Below are 17128 nucleotides of genomic sequence, written 5' to 3'. Positions count from 1 at the left end.
TCATTTACTGATAGTTAATCTATTTATAATAGTCTTCTAATTACCCTTTTCACTAAGTTTTTTGTAAGTGGTATCTGAGTTTCCAATAATTATCACAGGTTAATTAGATATTATCAGCATAATACTGTCTTCTTCTATTTTTGTCTGGTGTCGTCACAAACTCCCTTTTTATGTAAGGTTTTAGAAATAGAACCAGTAGTCGCACTCGCAAAAAACAAAACATAAATCTATATTGTAATGCTACCGTTAAAAATGTTGGGCAAATTCATTGAAGTATCTCTGTTTGTGTAGATATACTACTTTATTATAGGTATCTACTCGTCTGGAGGGATTGAATTTCGTTAGAAACTTTAACCACGACAATAATTGGTGTGCATAGACAAAAAACCATACAAAAGAGAGTGGAACACAAATCTTTGAAGTGTTAGAGTGATGCTACCAAAGTTTTGTTGGGAGTTAATTTGTGTTTTTGAAGATTTCGTATCGATTTTAATACGTACATTCGTACTTACATCAAATAATATACAGAGAAGCGAAGAGTGACTTGTAGGTACATACAGGATAAAAAAACAACACAATACAAGTAATTAGGTAATCAACCTTTAATATTTAAATATAATAATTTAATTGATTTATATTATATTACACAGTCAACGCTAAAATACTGTAATGTTCATCACTTAATAACAATTATTTGCATACTGTTCGCAGTATGTGTTCAACGGTGCCACACAGTGTTGCGACACAATAAATAAATACACGTACTTCAAACAACCTAAGTATGTACAACCACTTCGAACCGAGTGATATATATGTGACAGTCTAAATTATCATCTATGTTTAAGTAACTGGTAGCTTAGTCTAGGGCTTCCTGTCCCGTCTTTGGCAAGAAGAAGCAGAGTATTGCAGCAACTGTGGGTGAAACAAATGTTGTATTAGTTGTCGAAGTCAAAGTCAAAATTATTTCTTTCATATAGACAGGGAAGGCACATTTGAACGTCAAAGCAGATAACACAAAATTAAAATAAAAAACAAAATGTCAATATTAAAAAAGTGAAGCTATTTGCTAGTTGACATTGTACTACAAGTACTACAACTGTTGCTCTTTGAGTTTAAAAATTCATATAAATGTCAATATGTTATAATCCACTTGACTGCCACAAGCCGGTAGGTATATGAGACAACAGATGTGTGACTACTATAGAGAATACCCAAAGTAAAATAATATTTTGGGGCAAGAAATCGAATCGTAGCTTATATTTCAACCGCCTTATGCATGGGACTTCATAAAAGAAATGTCGAGAAGTTTTCGTCAACATTTAGCCAATATGTCTCAGCTACAGAACAGATAAAAGAGGGTTTATCCTTTTTGTGGTCTCAGCCCTCAAGAAAAGATGTCGTATACTTACGTGTAATAAATGAAATACTTACGGAATAAGAATGCCGAAAATACAACGATAGGAACGACGCAGTTGATGTCGATGAGGTAGCCGAAGGACAGGTTGCCGATGAGACCGCCACCTCGACCGGCAGTTAGAGACAGCGCGGCGGCCATTACCCTGTGGATATAAACCATTTACATGAAATTCAAGTAAGTCCAAAAATGTGATGGGTGGACGGATCGCCGGGCACAGCCTCGCACAAAGCAAAGAAGTATGCAGACCTATAAACCCAGTAGTGGAAGTGGGCGTACCCGGGCTGATCTTCTGATGATAAATGAAATTGAGTGGACCAAGAAGTATTGCTCATAAAGACTCATTTTGGTCAAGTCGTCATTCTACTATGGGATCATCAATTCGCACCCAATTCTTATTGTTGAAACAATTCCAACACATAAATATAAATAGTAGGTTAAAGTTCTAGATGTATAATTAGATTCTATGGAACAGAAAAGAAAAGAGTGGGCCTATTTGTACTAAAACAGAAGAGTCTGTAGTAACTAAGTTTAAACTATTTCACAAGACTAGGTTGGTGTGTTATTCCTATAGGTAATAGTATCTAACTACAAAATATTTACCTGAGGTTTGTAGGGAACAAGTCGACCAGCACGCAGAATACTAAACTGATGGCGAGTGAGGTGAGAGCTTCAAAGATGCAGGACAGCACCAAGTTCTGTGTGGAGTTCTGGACGAAGTAGAGGCCGATGGTCACTACACCGGCAAATCCTAAACTGAAGACTGAAACACGAGGCGGTTATTGTAAAATTGTCCTTTTATGTAAGGAAATAAGATAAAAAGTCCTGTAACTTATAGGTTACAAATATGTGAATTGGGTAAGCGAAGAATAAATTTAATTTTGGATAAAATTATCTGATACCTAGCAAAGTTAATGGCAAACTACATATAGTAACAGGACATTTTTTTCTTTAGGTAATTTATAAGAATACAAAGCATACTTTGAGTATACAAGAGTCAAAGAAAAAAAAATACGCCTGGAAATGCACCGACTGCTTAACCCAGAAGCGTATGAGCGAAAATGTCATAAATTAACGATAAAATAACAATCGTTTTGTAAATATTAAACGATACTTACTCAAGAAGAATTTGGCACCAAGTTTGTGGACGCAGAGAGGAAGCCACAACGAAGTGGGGATACAAGCGAGACCGACGATCAGGGTGTGCATGTATACGCTGGAGTCGATGGTCTTCAGGCAGTCGAAGGGATCGCCTTCTTCCTCGTCCACGACCACAATACCGGAGACGTCACACACTGAAGCCGAAGTGTTGGGGAAGCGGTGCTCGAATTCTTCGTAACGGTTGAACAGCTCGGGGAACCAGATCATGAGGGTGTAGTAACTGGAATGGTTAGGACCATGTAGTTGGTATAGTAAAATGGTAACTGTTTTTGATACTCTCTGAAAACGTAGACATGTTTGGCGTGTTTGAGAGTTTAAACGACGTCCCTCCAAAAATTATAACTATCTTTTTATCATTATTATTACAAAACAAAAGCTCAACCACAACTCTGAAGGGGGATGAGCGGCGGACACTGTCCAGTCTTATGACGCAAATGAGCCTAATTAAGAACCCTTTCAGGTCATACAAAGCTTGAAAAAATATGCAGAATTGATACCTTGTAGTTAAACCGAACTGAATGATGCAGGTAAGGATGGTGTATTTGAGGTAGGGCGGTCTGCACAGAGCCTTGGTCTGGACCCAGATTTCGGAGAACAATCGCTTGAGGTCCTTAGGTTTACGCATGCTCAAGCTACGGACGGACTTGACAGAGGTCTGGGAGCCAACAGATACAGTACGGACTTTCTCCTTGAGGCTTTTGATCTGTGAAATGAAGATTTGGTAGGTATGAGTAATTATTCAGACGAAAAAGGTTCTTGTAGTCTAGCTAAGGTGGTACAATGGGTGTGAAAATATTTCTTACCGGGTAGTTTTCAGGGTCATCACCGGTGTTCTGCTTGTAGATACCCTTGAGTACTTTAAGAGCATCGTCGTAGTCACCGCATTCCATCATGAATTTAGGGCTTTCGGGGAAGTAGAAGAGCCAGAAACCGAGAAGGAGTGAGGGAACACCGCAGGCAGCGACGAACCAGTTCCATGAGTCGTAAGAGAAAGCACCGCTCTCGATACGGATTCCTGAGATGGGGATGATACCCCAAGCAATCACTGCGAAACAAAATAATCCATTATTTTATTTTTTATAAACTAGTAACCAGAGAAATATCGACAGATCGCAAGAGTGACGTAGGTAATTAATATTGCAAGAACGATCTTGCCTGTATGCGTGATAGACGAAAGTGAAGTGGAGGAAACATGGTAGGTATATGTAGCAATTAAGTAGTCACACCCACTTTATAAATGTCTAGACAATTTGATATAACTTCTTACTCATTTTAAACTTCGATAGGGATAAGTAACTATACATACATGTATAATCGAATATACGTTAAATTAAGTTAATACTAAAGTTTATAGATAAATTGATAGGTATGCTTCCTAACTTACATGGCAATAAGATGACTCCGAGTGTCCAGAACATTTCCATCCAGCAGAGGATCTTTTCTCTGTATTTGGTCTGTTGGAACTCTCCCAAGTAGGGGAAGCAGATACCCATAGCACCAGCAACACTGTAAATATAGAAAGAAAATTATAACTTAGCTAAAAGTTTGCCCAGATCTCATATTACTAAAATATTTATGTGTTTTTATATGGAATAGGAATGGAAGAATGAATAGAGGGATCAAACAAGTCGAAGATGTACCACTTCTGCCTGCTGCCTTTACCATTCACACCGGTTATATTTGGGCGATACCTATCATTTCAATCACTTCTGGCGTGCCTTGGGCGAGGCATATTCATCCAGTGTCAGACTCTATACTGACTAAAAACCACTCTGTTCTTTACTCCTGCTTTTTGAGCTAAGCTGATAAACCCGCTAAGTGGTGCAGCTCTTGAGTTATTTATGGGTGATACCTATGGAAAGTTTCACCAGGTTGAGAACAAAATGTTTGAGGCGGTACAAAGTTTGCTGTATCAACTTGTTCACCTATAGAAATTAAAAACATTCAAAGTACCCAATTGAAATAGAACTGTGACGAGGATAAGAGATGTCATATTAGTCGTGTTACGAGCATCCTGATGCCGGCACGTTTCAAGCCCAAGGTATTTTTCTCAGTTCATTGTAAACAATGGAGGCCACTAATCATGCGGACAGGCACGCCACAATTGATTCCAAGCACATGCTTCATATAATTACCCAGTAGTACTTAAGAGCGTAAAATGACCAGTAAAATGGTGTCATCACATCGATTAAATGCTAACTAGCTTGATAACAATCATTGATACAGTTTGCTCTTAATCCAACATGTTACTACATCTTTTGTTGTTTACTTCTGTCACCTCCTTAAATGCTTCCGTATTCATAAATTAATAAGTACCTTGACTGTCCTTTTTCATTTAGGTAGTAGGTAGCTATGTATATCCTAATTTTTGTTACATAAGTATTTGTTAACAGCTTTATATTTATTATTGGTAAGTATATAGATAAACGTGAGTATGGTTAGTTTACTGACTGCACGGTTGCCGCTGTGGCTGCTAACCGGCTGCTGCGTAACGTATAGCGGGTTCGATTTCCGTACGGAGCAACTCTTTATGTGATTCACAAATTGTTGTTTCGTATCATGAGTATGTGAATTTTTACTTTTATGAACGCAACCATGACACAGGAGAAAATCCTAGTCTAAGGCAACGTTAAAAAAAAAACGAAAATATGTTTAAATACTTACGAGAAACCGTTGATGAATCGACAAGCCATGAAGATGGGGAGGATCTGCACGAAGGACGAGATGATTCCAACGAAACCGTCCATCAGCAGAGTGGACACCAGCACAATTTTACGGCCTTTGGTGTCGGCTAAGCAACCCCAGAAGTATGACCCGAGCACCATACCTGTCACAATATTATTTGTATTAAATTTTTGTATCGAATGATAATGTAGGACTAATGTTAAACCGTACGATTCGTGTATGAAATTAAATAACAAACATTCAGCTGCATTCTACATTTTTGCTCACTTTACAACGTATACAGTTTCAATCCCATTTTTTTAGTGCACTTATGTTCCAAATTAACCTTATGCCTTACGTAGGTATGTGGTTAAATTATTAATTACATACGTAAGGCATACTTTCACGGAAAACGACAAGAAACACGAAAAATTGAATCAAACAAAAAGTATCAAACAGTGCCACGATGTTTAATGTTGAGGCTGCTAATTTTGTTTCATGTTCTGTTTAGACCATAACTTTAATAAAACTTACCCAACATAGGAGCGGCAGTAAGCCAGCCCTTGTCCGAAGATGTCATCTTGAAGTCACATGTCGCCGCCGGTAAGACGAACGACACTATAGTGATGCCAATGGCAGTGTTGGCGTAGATCAGTCCGGTGACCGCCAGCAGGCAGAAGTGGAAACGACCGAACCCTGGAATTGACCAAATGGAATTTGAATTAAACACTCCTTAAATAAAACCCATACTGGGCGAAATGGATTTCTCCCTCCTCAACCTCAATCCAAAGTCTATGTATGGATTACGATAAATTTTTGGTAGAAACTCCATCCAACCAATAGCAATGTAGAACCGCCAACCACAATCATTCTTACTTGTTCTTATACTTGTTTTTTTTTAATGTCCATAATAGTTGATGAAATAAACATTTCTTTTAATTTTTAACTAATGTAATAAATCAATCCTAACCCATAGATTTTGGACTGAAGCGCAAAATTGTCTAGGAAAATAATTTTGCATTCTTTAGGCCTTGAGATTCCTTTACTTAGTATCTATACCTAAGTAGCTGGTCTTCTAGACCCTATTTGAATAAATTAAAACTTATCTGAGTTAGTCAATAGATCATTCATAAATAGATGACCTATTGTTTTCATCGCGATCGTCACTATCAACACTGTTGTAGGCAAAAAATAATGAGTTGCAATACACCATGCACTTGATGTAATTATGCTTAACATTTCTATGTTTTACTGTATGAGGCCTAGGTGTAGTAGATTCTTATGGAACTTACCGCCGTACTCAGATTCATCTAATAGTTATTTAACCCAGTCCTCAGCAATTGTTTTCAATACAAAAATGGTTACTAAAGAAAAAGTTTAAGTAATTATTAAATGACTCTGACTACCGCAGTAAGTTAAGTAATGAGATAAATAATAAGACGTCCACTGCTGAACATAGGCCTTTCCCAATGACTTGTAGACAGGCCGATTGGAAGCGACCTGCATTCATTAATTATATTTTTTATAGTTTCTTACCTGTCGCCGATATTGCAGCTTCGAAGTCTGCTCCATGTTCCAAGAAGTCTAGACCTGTAACAATATTTATAACATGAACATCTCATTTCTTGCACTTCCTTGGTTTATTCATAAGTTTAGTACACCATTTCTGGATGTTTGATCCTTAACTGATAAAGCTGGTTTTATAGAAATCCGTGTTATTGTGAGATGCGTTATCATATTTAACTGAATCATATTCCCATTTTCATATTATTTTGTTTTCACCAACAAACTTAATTATTGACACTACTTTGATTACTTTTTAACTATGCGATTATATTAGGCACATACTGCACTCTGTCACAAGCTATTTTAGACTTAATTTCAATAGTATAAGGGTTAAATTAGAGTCGGGTACATAATACTTATCGAGGGTGTTTGAAAATTGTGTTCTACCTACCGATGTTTATAGCTATTGTTTATAATAGATATATTATATGGATTATTACGTAGGTACCTACGTAATAATCCTACTAATATTATAAATGCGAAAGTTTGTATATTTGTTTGTTTCTCCGTCACTACAAAACGGCTGAAGGGATCGAGATGAAACATAGGTAACATAAGTAAATTATGATCTGGGATAACACATAGCCTACTGGGTGTTTATCCCACGGGAACGCAGATGAAGCTGCTGGCAGAAGCTAGTATTGTAAATGCGAAAGTTTGTATGTTTGTTTGTTACTCCTTCACGTCAAAACGGCTGAAGGGATCAAGATGAAATTTGGAATAGGGGTACATTATGATCTAGAATAACACATATGCTACACACAATCCCACGGGATCGCGGATAAAGCCGCGGACGGAAGCTACATTAGTACGTAATTTTTAGTCATCTAATGAATGGTAAGAAAACAATTCACCTTACATGAGGGGGGAACTGTTATTATGCGTAACACAGTACACAGTACACATGTATAAGGTACCATGACATTAAAAGTAAAACATGTTTCACTGGCCACAATGTAGGTAACTGTTTGTATATTAGTGTGGCTAATGTCCGCACCAATGTCAATAACACACGCGTGTTCATAACATCACGCTTGTTTTACTCAAAGGTGTATCGTGTATTGTAGGCAAACGTTTGTATTAAGACTTTAACTGCCAATAGAAAACTGTTGAAGGCAAATCCCCCAGTCACCTGGTGTCCCCCATGGGGTTTATCGTGTTAATTATTACTTTTTATGGGATGAGGCGACAAACGAGTCGACTGATCACCTGATGGTACGCGATTGGCATCATCTATGGACCCTCGCAATTTGAGAGAGGTTGCAAAGTGCATTCCTGGCCTATGAGGCTAGGGATATGAGGATTGGGGATTTTGGGGATTAACGATGAGGGCAGGGCAGGGTTTAACCTCTGTAAATGTCCTTCAAACTACGAAAGATAAGTTGTTAAATCGGTGGGTCGGTTATTTCATACGAATCTAAAGATGGTTATCTGTAATCCGATATTTCAACTATATGCAGCGCCTTCCTACTGCACTTTTAGTGACACCTTCAAAGATTAAAGGTATCAAATGCAATGCGATACAGCTAACTTAAGTTTAGGATTACCTATCGGGCTGAAAATACGTTTACGTTAGCAAACATACGATTATTTGTTTCATAAAGCCGACAGTCTCGAGTATAGATAAACAATGGACGACTTTATTTTATTTTGTTGTTGATACTGATAGTGTCAGTTTGAAGAGTCCGTCAGTGGTTGAGCGTAGCCAATTGATTAAGAGATTAGTATGAGTAAGTAACTAACACCTACCTAATAGTTTAAAGTTAAGATGGGAAACTGTTTACCTACTATAAGTTACGTAGTAGACACACATGTATGGTATTGTGTCATGATATTTATAAGTGGACGAGCCATGTTTCGGCAAAAATGGGCGGGCTTGACCAGAGTGATACCATGGCCGGGTTTACAGAAAACTGTAATGAAACTACGCTTGCGTTGTGTTTAGCCTATAAGTGAGGTTATCGGAGGTCCAATCCTTCACTCTTCATTCCTAATCCTCAAATCGTCAACCCCCAAATGGTACAACACACTTGTAACTTCTCTGATGTTTTGGATATACTTGGTCACCGCGTCGGTTCGTTCCGTTCTATTAAAAAAGGATGGACAGACGAAAGGACAGTGAAGTCTTAGTAAAAGAGTCCCGTCTTACCCTAAGCCATTAATAGGTAGATCAATACCACATTACTAATTTGACGTAGTATTCAATTGAGTAACAATACATGACCCCAAGAGAAAAGGGTCGATGTCGAATGTCTCTTGTTAACCGTCAATGGAGTGGAACCAAATGGAAATGATCGCTAATGAACGAACGTATATCGGAAAAATGTTAGGTTCTCCATGGAAAAAATATGTGGGCATTTAAGATAACTTTTTCCTTGTTAATCTTTTCGTCTCTTCTGCGCAATGCAAATTGCACTTTATTGAAAGTCTACTTGTGACTATTTTGCTATAGCATAATGGTTATAATATTCTAGTTCCAGAGATGAGTGCTTTAAATAAACGAAAATAACAAACACTTGAGCTTTATCATTCGTATAAGTAAGTACTTATTGCAGATTGCGTTTTAACTAGCTAGTTCATAATTCGATGTCGCTCGAACAGTTTCGGACTCAAACGGAGCTTGTCGTTTGAAGATCAAGCAATAATAACAGGTAACTTTTTTCTACTTTTACTTGTAACAAAATTTACATCTGTATTCTTAGTACAAGGTTGCTTTAAGAACGGGTGTGCGTTCGGCGTTGTGATTGGCCAGTGCGAATAAACCAACCAATCACAGCGTCAAATGCGCTCTCGTTTCGATTAAGCCCTCTGTTTTTCTATGCATATTAACGTGATATTTGTTAATAATATTGATATAATGCATTGTATGGATAAAGACCTTATCAGTGTCATCGTCTCGCAACAAATACTGTAATAATTTTACGTTTACATAAATAAGTAGTCTGCTATCTTTGTATTTGTCTATCTAAATATATTTTGCGGATGTGCATGTAACCTAAAACTCAAATTATGAATAATATTACGACGAGAGGAACTGTTACCTGTAAAATAATACAATATAATGCAATAGCATTACGCATTTGTCACACCTCTGGGTTTCAGCTGTTCAAGGGCGGCGGCGATTGCTTACCATCAGGTGATCCGTCTGCTCGTTTACCGGCTTAAAAGAAACCTATTAATCTTTATTAGAGAAATAAATCAGCGTATTTCTTTTTCTAAAAAGACCCAGATCTAATAACGAAAAGAATACAGATTTGAAATGATAAATTCTATCTATTTTAGTACTTATCATATATCTATTATTAAGTATCATCATCAACATCTGAATTCAGGTAGCCTCGTCAATATTTGGCAGACATCTTTAGCTTCCATTCAAACCATTTGTAAACAAGGTTGATCGCTCATAATACTTTTATTTGAGGCTACTGTTATTTTTGAGTTTCAAATGAGGTTATTCAAATACACTATAAGTTGTCTGTTTTAAAACAAGTTAATTCAATTGTTAGCAGTTGTTATCTTATCTTTTATAATGAAAGTACAGGTAGCTGTTTACATGTACATGTCATATGATTAATCAATTTTATAGTGAACGTGAGATGAAGGGCTTTAGAATCGTAAATAAATCAGCCTGACATGGCTAAACACGGTGGCCATTTTATCAGAACGTTGTGTGCTTTCAGATTAGTTCTCACAAATGTGTGACAATGACATAGTCGAATGATTTGTATGTGTTGGCAATGAAACTTTGCTCAAGGACTGCGTTTTGAAATGGGGAATAGGTACTAATAGGTTTTTTTAGAGGGAAAAAATATCCAATGACTTCTCTTGCCTTGGGGGAGGCGAGGAGTGTCAGAATCGCACTGACTAAATCGCCCCGTTCCTATTCCTGCTTTTCGAGCAGCCCCTAGCCCCGCTAAACCTATTGGGACCCATCTGTGGTGGGCTGGAGGTACTAATAGGTAAAATATCTTTTACTGTAATATTCTACAATTTATGGGACTATGTTTGCCATTTCATGAACAACAGTATGCGTTTCTTTACCCTATTTTTTGCACACAAGCTCGTAGTGTGCCTACGGGCAGTTTGCGTAAGTCTTGGTTTCAGGCAGTCTTGTCATAATTAGTTATTAATTGAAATCAATGACCACGCTCTGCTGGACAAAACCCAGGATATACAGGAATAAGAATATCATAAAGTCTACAAAACACTGCTGCACTTTTATGTGTTGCTCTTGATAACTTATACTGCCTGGGTAAAATAGGGACGTAATAACATGTGATTATGATGTTACTTAGAATCCTATAGAACTATTAATAAAAATGACAAGTCAAGTAAGTCAGGATGTATAATTTATTCTTCAGGTAGGTCTGTAAGACCCTGTAATCCTGTAAAATGGAGGGCAGTACTAAGAGACACAATGTACAAAGAACTTATCTAAAGACCAACATTAGTGGTTCATTGTTGCAAAATTAATGGTTCTATATGATGTACCACTAGTGAAGTATGTAGGATAGTTATGTGAAAATAATTATGCTAATAGTGACATTGCGCGTATCCCAAGGTTGGGCCCGTATACAGGCAGCGCATAAAAAACACTAAATGAGTTATTTGCGCGTTGCTTTTAATATCATGTAATGATTTATGCAAGTCCTATTCTTTTGTTGATACATTTTTCCTCAAAAAAGGAGGAAAATTGAATGATATTAGTCTTAGTACCTGGTACGTGCCTGCTACTGGGTAGATCGTAACTAGTGATAGTGATTAAAAGTAACAATATATTTTACAAAGACGAGTAAAACTAGTTGATTCGAGAATAAGGTTTCGGCTTCGCGTTTTTAAAAGGAAAATAAAGCAATCTAGCTTTTTTATTACTGCGAAATTTAATCAAAATTCATAAAGATATTCTCTTAAAAGTTAACAAACCTCAATTACTAAGGTAATATAATTTTATCTAGTTCGGTAGCTAAATAGGTACTTAAGAAATGATGATGACAACGTTACAAATTTATTTAAAGTTACGCAAAGGAAATGCAGACGGATTCGTTACAACAGTTTAAATTTCGGAGCAGTAGTGGCAGTAAGCAGTCTTTCGCAACTAATTTCGACAATCAGTTTAATTGCATCGGATCTCATGGCTCTTTTGTCTTCAAATGACTTCAGCACTTGTACGAGACAAATTAATTAATTGTCATGTTTTGTACGGGCGCCGTAAGAACGTATGAAGAATTAGATCGATGAATGCTGGAAAATTATGATTGGATACGCCTCTCTGACGTAGATACTTTGTATGAAACGACACCTTCGGAACATTATTTTGTAGTGAAGTAACAATTGACTGAACTAGGAAGTGAAGCCTCATGATACGCTTCAAGTATTTTATTGATAGTACACGATAGCCATTCAGTAAATAGGTCTTATTAGTTATTTTGATTTGACTGCTGTAGTTCTGACATTCTTGTGATGGTTTGTAATTATTTTTAGAGTGAATTTACTTTATGTTTTGTTTGAGTTGGCTTTTATTTTATATATTTTCATATTGTTTAATTTTTTAATCTACTTTGATCAATGTTAATATATTTTTGAAAGTGAATTTTAAATTACACGAAAAATGTCGATATGTAACCGACGTTTGCGCAATAATAGATTCTTAGTAGCAGATACAGCGTAGAAAATGTTTGCTCGTATGTGTATTTATATATTTCTTTGTATAAAAATGTTAATTGAAAATAAAATGCACAACCTACACGAGCACCTGTGCGTTTAATAAAAACAATTAACTTGTCGTAAATGGCATTATGCACATAACATTAAGATCCTACTAATACCAATAATAATTGCGAATCAGAAGATTTTACCCATAATTTATGATTTGTACTCCTGATTATATAAACACGTAGTTATAGTTCACATAAATAATTATAATTTATATATTTATCTATAATAAAATAATAATCTGTATAATACTAAACATATTTGCATATTGGATAATTGGTTAGGTACTTTATTTTTCCAAGAATTATATCGTAAAATATTTTGAATAAATTTACTTCGGGTAGGTAATAACTTTTTCAAATTAATTGAAGTCTTTATTCTGAGCTGCGGACGACCTAGCGGGTTACTGGGGCTCTGGCTCGAAGCTGGAGTAGGAACAGGGTGGTTTTAGTCAGTTCTGATACTCCCTTCCGCCTCATTGAAGATGGGAGAAGTCATTGGAAGATTTTGCCACCCCAAAAATAGCTTGTATTTATTATAGCGCTAATAGTATATATATTGATGAAAACTGCATTTTGTTGCATTATTATATTAGTACATAGAACCTAGTTATTAAGTGATGCATTGAAGCAGACAATGGTTCTAAAAGTAGTCATTTCAAATTGCTGAAATACCTAAAAGACATTTATGTAACAATTTTACAAAACTTAGGTATCGATTGAATTTTATTTATTTCAACAAAAATGACTCACAGGTCTGAAATTGAATTATATTATTAAAGGCAATTCACAATGAGCATTTAAGTAAATGTCTAACTAAAGATTACATATAAAAAGGAAACAATATCCTAACATGTTCCTTGGATGCTGTAAACGAACTTTTTGTAAAATAATGTCAAAAATACTAACAATGAGTGTCTGGAGGTGAGTGACAGGCGTGTGTAAGAGATTTGCTAACTGAGCTGACTGGTGGACATCGCCATAAAGGCTATTGTGGAGACAGGATGATGAGATCTTCGACAGTCCATGCGGACGCCATGACGTTGATTTTAAACATATCTGTCAAACTGTTTCAATGCTACCTCGATATGTGCACAGACATCGCTTTTGTTTGCTGATGATTTCTTAGACACCCCGTAGACACTGAGATTTTATGTTTGATTTATTTTTAAAATTTTGTCCGTTACGTTTGAATTTATTTTCGTTTCGAATTTTTGTCGGGGATGTTGATACGATTTTTTTTGTAAGTAATTGTGTTGTAGTATTTTATTTCTTTGATTAATAGATATTTTATTTTATTGGATTTTTATTTAATTTTAAAAATTTTCTTTCGGTACAGAATTTTTTTTTGGGCATTTTATTTGCGAAGATATAATAGAAATAGAAAAATAACTCACCCATTTTTATTTAATTCACTTTTTCACTTTTAAAAAGTCCGATTTGAGATCACGTCAAGAGATAAACCGCGGTCACCTATCACCAACGTTTCATCGTCACCCTGCGTGTTACACTAGAGGGAGGATGCGCGTGGGCAGGCCGGGTATGTCGGCGCACGCGTCGTTCGCCGTCACCTCAAGGATGTCGCGTGCTGCCTGCTGAGGCTTCTGTGCGAATGTGGACTCGCTACCGGCTGTCGCCTAAGATTCCTTCCACTTGAGATAACGATAAGGCCGATGCTCGATCGCTCATCTTGTGTTATCTAGACGGCCGATGACGGTGACCACGATCGATCTATCCGCACATCACCACATTGTTGTCATGCTCAATGTGTTTTTTTAAACTATTATGTAACACGTTACCGTGATTTTACTTATTTTTCTCATAAATGTAAGATTTCAGGCTCGAATGTAATTCTTTTTTTGTGTTTTTTTTCAAGATTGAGCAGATAATAGGATGATATTTAGATATTGTTTACGGATGGATTCTCGATATGCAATCAAAATGTAATGTATAAATATATCTATGTATTTCATCACTCATACAGTTAGTTCAGACTTACATACGAAAAAATAGTTTAAGTACCGTACCATTTTTGTAAATTATTAATGTTACAGGTAAGGTCACCAAATAAGGCCTACCTTATTTTTTACTACCTACCTAGCTCGTAGGTTTATAATAAACATGTGCTGATAATATCAAAAACTTATATGTATTTATTTATTAAACTTTGTTATAAAGAATACCAAATAGCTTTGAAAAACCAAAATCACACTTTTATGAACACAAATAACTAAAATGTCACTTTCGCCTTAATATTGGAAACCCTGTATCTTCAAGCCTTAATAAAAACAAGTAAGTATTCAAATCCTTAATCAACTCTATCACTACTTATATTAATTCTAATGAGATCTTATTAATAGTTTTTTACTTACATAGAGATATCACTTCAAGTAAAGTAAGTTATAAAAACAAAGTTATTATTAAATACGCTATCATTCCAATAGACTCGATATTCCCTGGATCGTGAGCTACTCAAGTTGATTATTATTTTTAAGAGAACAACCGTAGGACTGAGTCTCAGTCCCGCCGGGACCCGACGAGCCACCGCGTAATGAGCTGTCTTCTAAGACGATTACTTTGATTTGTTTTTATTATTAATAACAATTTTTAATAAGATGGTCTGTACCAGTAGCAGGTTTATTTAAAAGGCAATTTTGTCAAATAACGTTGCTATATGATATGACCTAGATTTATGCGTTTGGTAAGTGCCTAAGGTTGGTAAAAATAAATAACTAACTAACCTGTTATCACTGATCAACCCTAAACTACCTTTTTTTTTCCTATGACTTCTTCCGCCTTGGGTGAGGCGAGACGGACGAAAAGTTGGTGAAAACAAAAATGTTATTACATATCACCTATCTTAGCTTAGAGGAGAAAGTTACTTAGTGTGCGGAAATACCCAAACTATACTCTTAATTGTACTGTTAGGTGTTAGTTATAGGTTGGTGAAAGTCAAAATATCGTTAAATGTCATCTATATTTTTTATGTTATAAATCGGTAAACGAGCAGATCTGATGACCTGATGGTAAGGAATCGCTACTGCCCATGGACACTCGTTACAGTACATCAGAAGCGTTACAAGTACGTTACCGGCCTTTTGGGGTTAGGAATGTAAGGGTTGTTGAGAAATCAGGGATTGAGAAAGGGGTAATTGGACCTCCGATATATTCACTCACACAACGAAACACTACGCAAGCGTTGTTTCACGTCGGTTTTCAGTAAAGCCGTGGTGTCACTCCGGTCGAGCTGGCCCATTCGTGCCGAAGCATGGCTCTCTCGTACTTATTATTTGGACTGCCATCAAGGTTCTATTTGGCATTACCTTTACATAATATAGATGGCTAATTGTTATGTGTGAACGTATGTACGTGTAATTGGTGATTCTCAGTAAGTAAGTACTGTTTGTAGTGCGATAGGACGCAGGGTCGCACATCGCCTTCGGTCAAGTTCGACTACATACCATGTATGGTACAAATATAATATACACCATAGTTTAATATAAGTCCGTGTTATCCTAGTACTAGTAATACTATAAATGCGAAAGTTTGTATGTTTGTTTGTTACTCTTTCACGTCAAAACAGCTGAAGGGATCACGATGAAATTTGGAACAGCGGTAGATTATAGTCTGGAATAATACGTAGGCTACTTTTTATCCCACAGAAACGCGTACGAAGCCGTTGGCAGAAGCTAGTACTACATATCTAAATGTAATGTATCAGGTAGGTACGACTGTCTTTACTCAGATACAGAATATGGTTTGGTAAAGATAGAGGTCATTATTATAAGTGCATGCTGGCTGAACAAAGCCGTCTTCTCTCACTGAAAATAATAAAGCACATTTTAACAATTTATGCTTATTTATTATATTATTATTCCATTATCCAAGGTGGGGACTCCATCCTACATAATTACTAAGAATTTCATAGAATATTTTACTCAGGAATCAAACTCGAACAGTTTCACTTACCATTCTACCGATAACGTCCACTAACACAATTTTCCTTGTCCTATGTACTTCCTAGCATAATTATATTTTGTAAACAGATTTTGGTAGTCGCAACACATCGGCCGTACGCTCGCGACCTTAGAGGTCACACTCGACATTTCACTGAATCCAGTGATTGATGTCTGCTAGTAAAAAAAAAAACGATTAATCTTTTTTACAGCGATTTAAATGGTTTCTGATACGAATGTAATGTTATAGGTATCATTAGACTTGTTATTTTGTTAAAGAATAGCCTAGTCCTCAAAAACAGGAGCTATACTGGGGTTTTCTGTACGCTGCTGTTTGTCAGCTATGGTCCTAAGTTCAACGGCGTATCTAGATATTGGTTGAACACGAAGATGACGACTCGAAAGGTTGTCAAATGTCAAATGCACAATCCTCAAACCTCTAACCCCCGAAAAGCCGGCGTGAAAGTGTCATCAGGTGATCGTTTGCTGCCCTATCCCATAAAAAACAAATAGGTAACTATACGCAATTGTTGTCAGCTCATCATTATGATATCAGTATTGGTACTCCTTTGGACAGAGGCAGCACAGAAATACATATTTATTAAACTTATATTACCATACCCATGGGAGGCAATAATCGAGTCCATAAACAAATA

General features: G+C 36.4%; 1 protein-coding gene across 1 annotated transcript; it reads right to left on the bottom strand.

Moving 5' to 3' along the window:
• Nucleotides 1-578: 578 nt before the first annotated feature.
• LOC118268459 (synaptic vesicle glycoprotein 2B) lies at nt 579-14151 on the bottom strand. The gene is made up of 11 exons (XM_050706229.1): nt 13914-14151; nt 6776-6829; nt 5774-5935; nt 5240-5402; nt 3960-4081; nt 3379-3620; nt 3073-3278; nt 2533-2795; nt 2018-2177; nt 1432-1559; nt 579-912 (listed from the first exon to the last, which is right to left on the bottom strand). Exons 1-11 carry the CDS (start codon nt 13915-13917, stop codon nt 857-859), a joined length of 1560 nt encoding a protein of 519 aa, XP_050562186.1. The 5' UTR covers nt 13918-14151; the 3' UTR covers nt 579-856.
• Between the last annotated feature and the right edge of the window lie 2977 nt (nt 14152-17128).

This window comes from Spodoptera frugiperda, chromosome 29 (assembly GCF_023101765.2).
Source record: "Spodoptera frugiperda isolate SF20-4 chromosome 29, AGI-APGP_CSIRO_Sfru_2.0, whole genome shotgun sequence".
NCBI classification, from domain to species: Eukaryota; Metazoa; Arthropoda; class Insecta; order Lepidoptera; family Noctuidae; genus Spodoptera; species Spodoptera frugiperda.
This window is presented reverse-complemented; position numbering and strand designations above follow the sequence as displayed.

What these genes read in the sequence shown, in the direction of transcription:
- LOC118268459 (XM_050706229.1), bottom strand. An exon ending in TGGTGCCAAATTCTTCTTGA is followed by an intron (nt 2,178 to 2,532) that starts GTAAGTATCGTT and finishes CTCGTGTTTCAG; the next exon opens with TCTTCAGTTTAGGATTTGCC. An exon ending in TTGTTCCCTACAAACCTCAG is followed by an intron (nt 1,560 to 2,017) that starts GTAAATATTTTG and finishes TTATATCCACAG; the next exon opens with GGTAATGGCCGCCGCGCTGT.